Source organism: Penaeus monodon, chromosome 15 (genome assembly GCF_015228065.2).
Source record: "Penaeus monodon isolate SGIC_2016 chromosome 15, NSTDA_Pmon_1, whole genome shotgun sequence".
NCBI lineage: Eukaryota > Metazoa > Arthropoda > Malacostraca > Decapoda > Penaeidae > Penaeus > Penaeus monodon.
In genome coordinates, this window is record NC_051400.1 from 41462644 (window position 1) to 41462907 (window position 264).

Below are 264 nucleotides of genomic sequence, written 5' to 3' on the forward strand. Positions count from 1 at the left end.
CAGGAGCCCCGATTAGCATTTTCGGAGAGCTTATCCCAATATAGAGAGAATAATTTAGAAAGTCAATTTTTCTCTGGAATAGAAAAAGGAAGCTTGGAACTTACCGGTGGCTGTGTTGAGGAGAAACTGTATTCCTGAATCTTATCCTCTGTGTTAAGGGAAGGAAGGACAGGCTCGTCAGCGCGTTCCTCTCCGCTCTGAAGGGATCATGGGGAAGCGTTACGGAGATAACGGCAAAGAGGGAAATTCCTTTTATATAATGCC

The 264-nt window shown here is 44.7% G+C and overlaps 1 protein-coding gene across 1 annotated transcript in view; it reads right to left on the reverse strand.

Annotated features, from left to right (window-relative positions):
• LOC119582376 overlaps window positions 1–203 on the reverse strand; it is a gene marked incomplete at its 5' end in the record, with an annotated part of 2062 nt that extends 1859 nt beyond the window's left edge. The window contains one exon of the mRNA XM_037930590.1: window positions 105–203. Coding sequence (XP_037786518.1) covers window positions 105–203 — 99 coding nt within the window. The remainder of the gene's footprint in view (window positions 1–104) is intronic.
• Between the last annotated feature and the right edge of the window lie 61 nt (window positions 204–264).